The 686-nt window shown below is 63.0% G+C and overlaps 1 protein-coding gene across 4 annotated transcripts in view; it reads left to right on the top strand.

The window, feature by feature from the left end:
- SBSN (suprabasin) overlaps positions 1 to 686 on the top strand; it is a 4,776-nt gene that overhangs the window by 1,139 nt on the left and 2,951 nt on the right. Inside the window, exons 1-2 of one of the 4 annotated variants that reach the window (XM_012730543.1) lie at positions 7 to 252; positions 415 to 651. The exons of 2 other annotated variants lie outside the window; for them this stretch is intronic. In XM_012730543.1, the coding sequence (XP_012585997.1) occupies positions 49 to 252; positions 415 to 651 (441 nt within the window). In that variant the 5' untranslated portion in view covers positions 7 to 48. Of the gene's footprint in view, positions 1 to 6; positions 652 to 686 lie in introns of those variants that run through there. One more of the 4 variants, XM_012730542.1, reaches the window with a different exon arrangement.

Genomic DNA, 686 nt, shown 5'->3' with positions numbered 1-686 from the left:
CAGGGCGGGGAGGCGGCAGGGAAGCTTGGCCAGGGGATCCACCATGCCATGGGGCAGTCCGGGAACGAGGCAGGTAAATTTGGCCAGGGGGTCCACCATGCCATAGGGCATGCTGGGGAGGCGGCAGGAAAGCTTGGCCAGGGGATCCACCATGCTGCAGGGCAGGTTGGGAGAGAGGGGGACAGAGTGGTTCAAGGGGTCCAGCCTGGGTTCACTCAGGCTGGGAAGGAAGCAGAACACTTTGGCTCAGATGTGCACTATGCCGCAGGGCAGGCTGGGAGCGAGGGGGACAGAGTGCTTCAAGGGGTCCAGCCTGGGTTCAACCAGGCTGGGAAGGAGGTGGATCAGTTTGGCCAGGGGGTGCACCATGGGGTTAACCAGGCTGGGAAGGAGGCCGAGAAGTTTGGTCAGGGGGTGCACTATGCCGCAGGGCAGGCTGGGAGCGAGGGGGACAGAGTGCTTCAAGGGGTCCAGCCTGGGTTCAACCAGGCTGGGAAGGAGGTAGATCAGTTTGGCCAGGGGGTGCACCATGGGGTTAACCAGGCTGGGAAGGAGGCTGAGAAGTTTGCTCAGGGGGTGCACCATGGGATTAACCAGGCTGGGAAGGAGGCCGAGAAGTTTGGTCAGGGGGTGCACTATGCCACAGGGCAGGCTGGGAACGAGGCGGGCAGAATGGTTCAAGGGGC

The sequence above is a fragment of the Condylura cristata genome, unplaced genomic scaffold, assembly GCF_000260355.1.
Source record: "Condylura cristata isolate star-nosed mole 26May11 unplaced genomic scaffold, ConCri1.0 scaffold00028, whole genome shotgun sequence".
Taxonomy (NCBI): domain Eukaryota; kingdom Metazoa; phylum Chordata; class Mammalia; order Eulipotyphla; family Talpidae; genus Condylura; species Condylura cristata.
The sequence above is the reverse complement of the archived record's forward strand: the minus strand, read 5'-3'. Positions and strand labels throughout refer to the sequence as shown.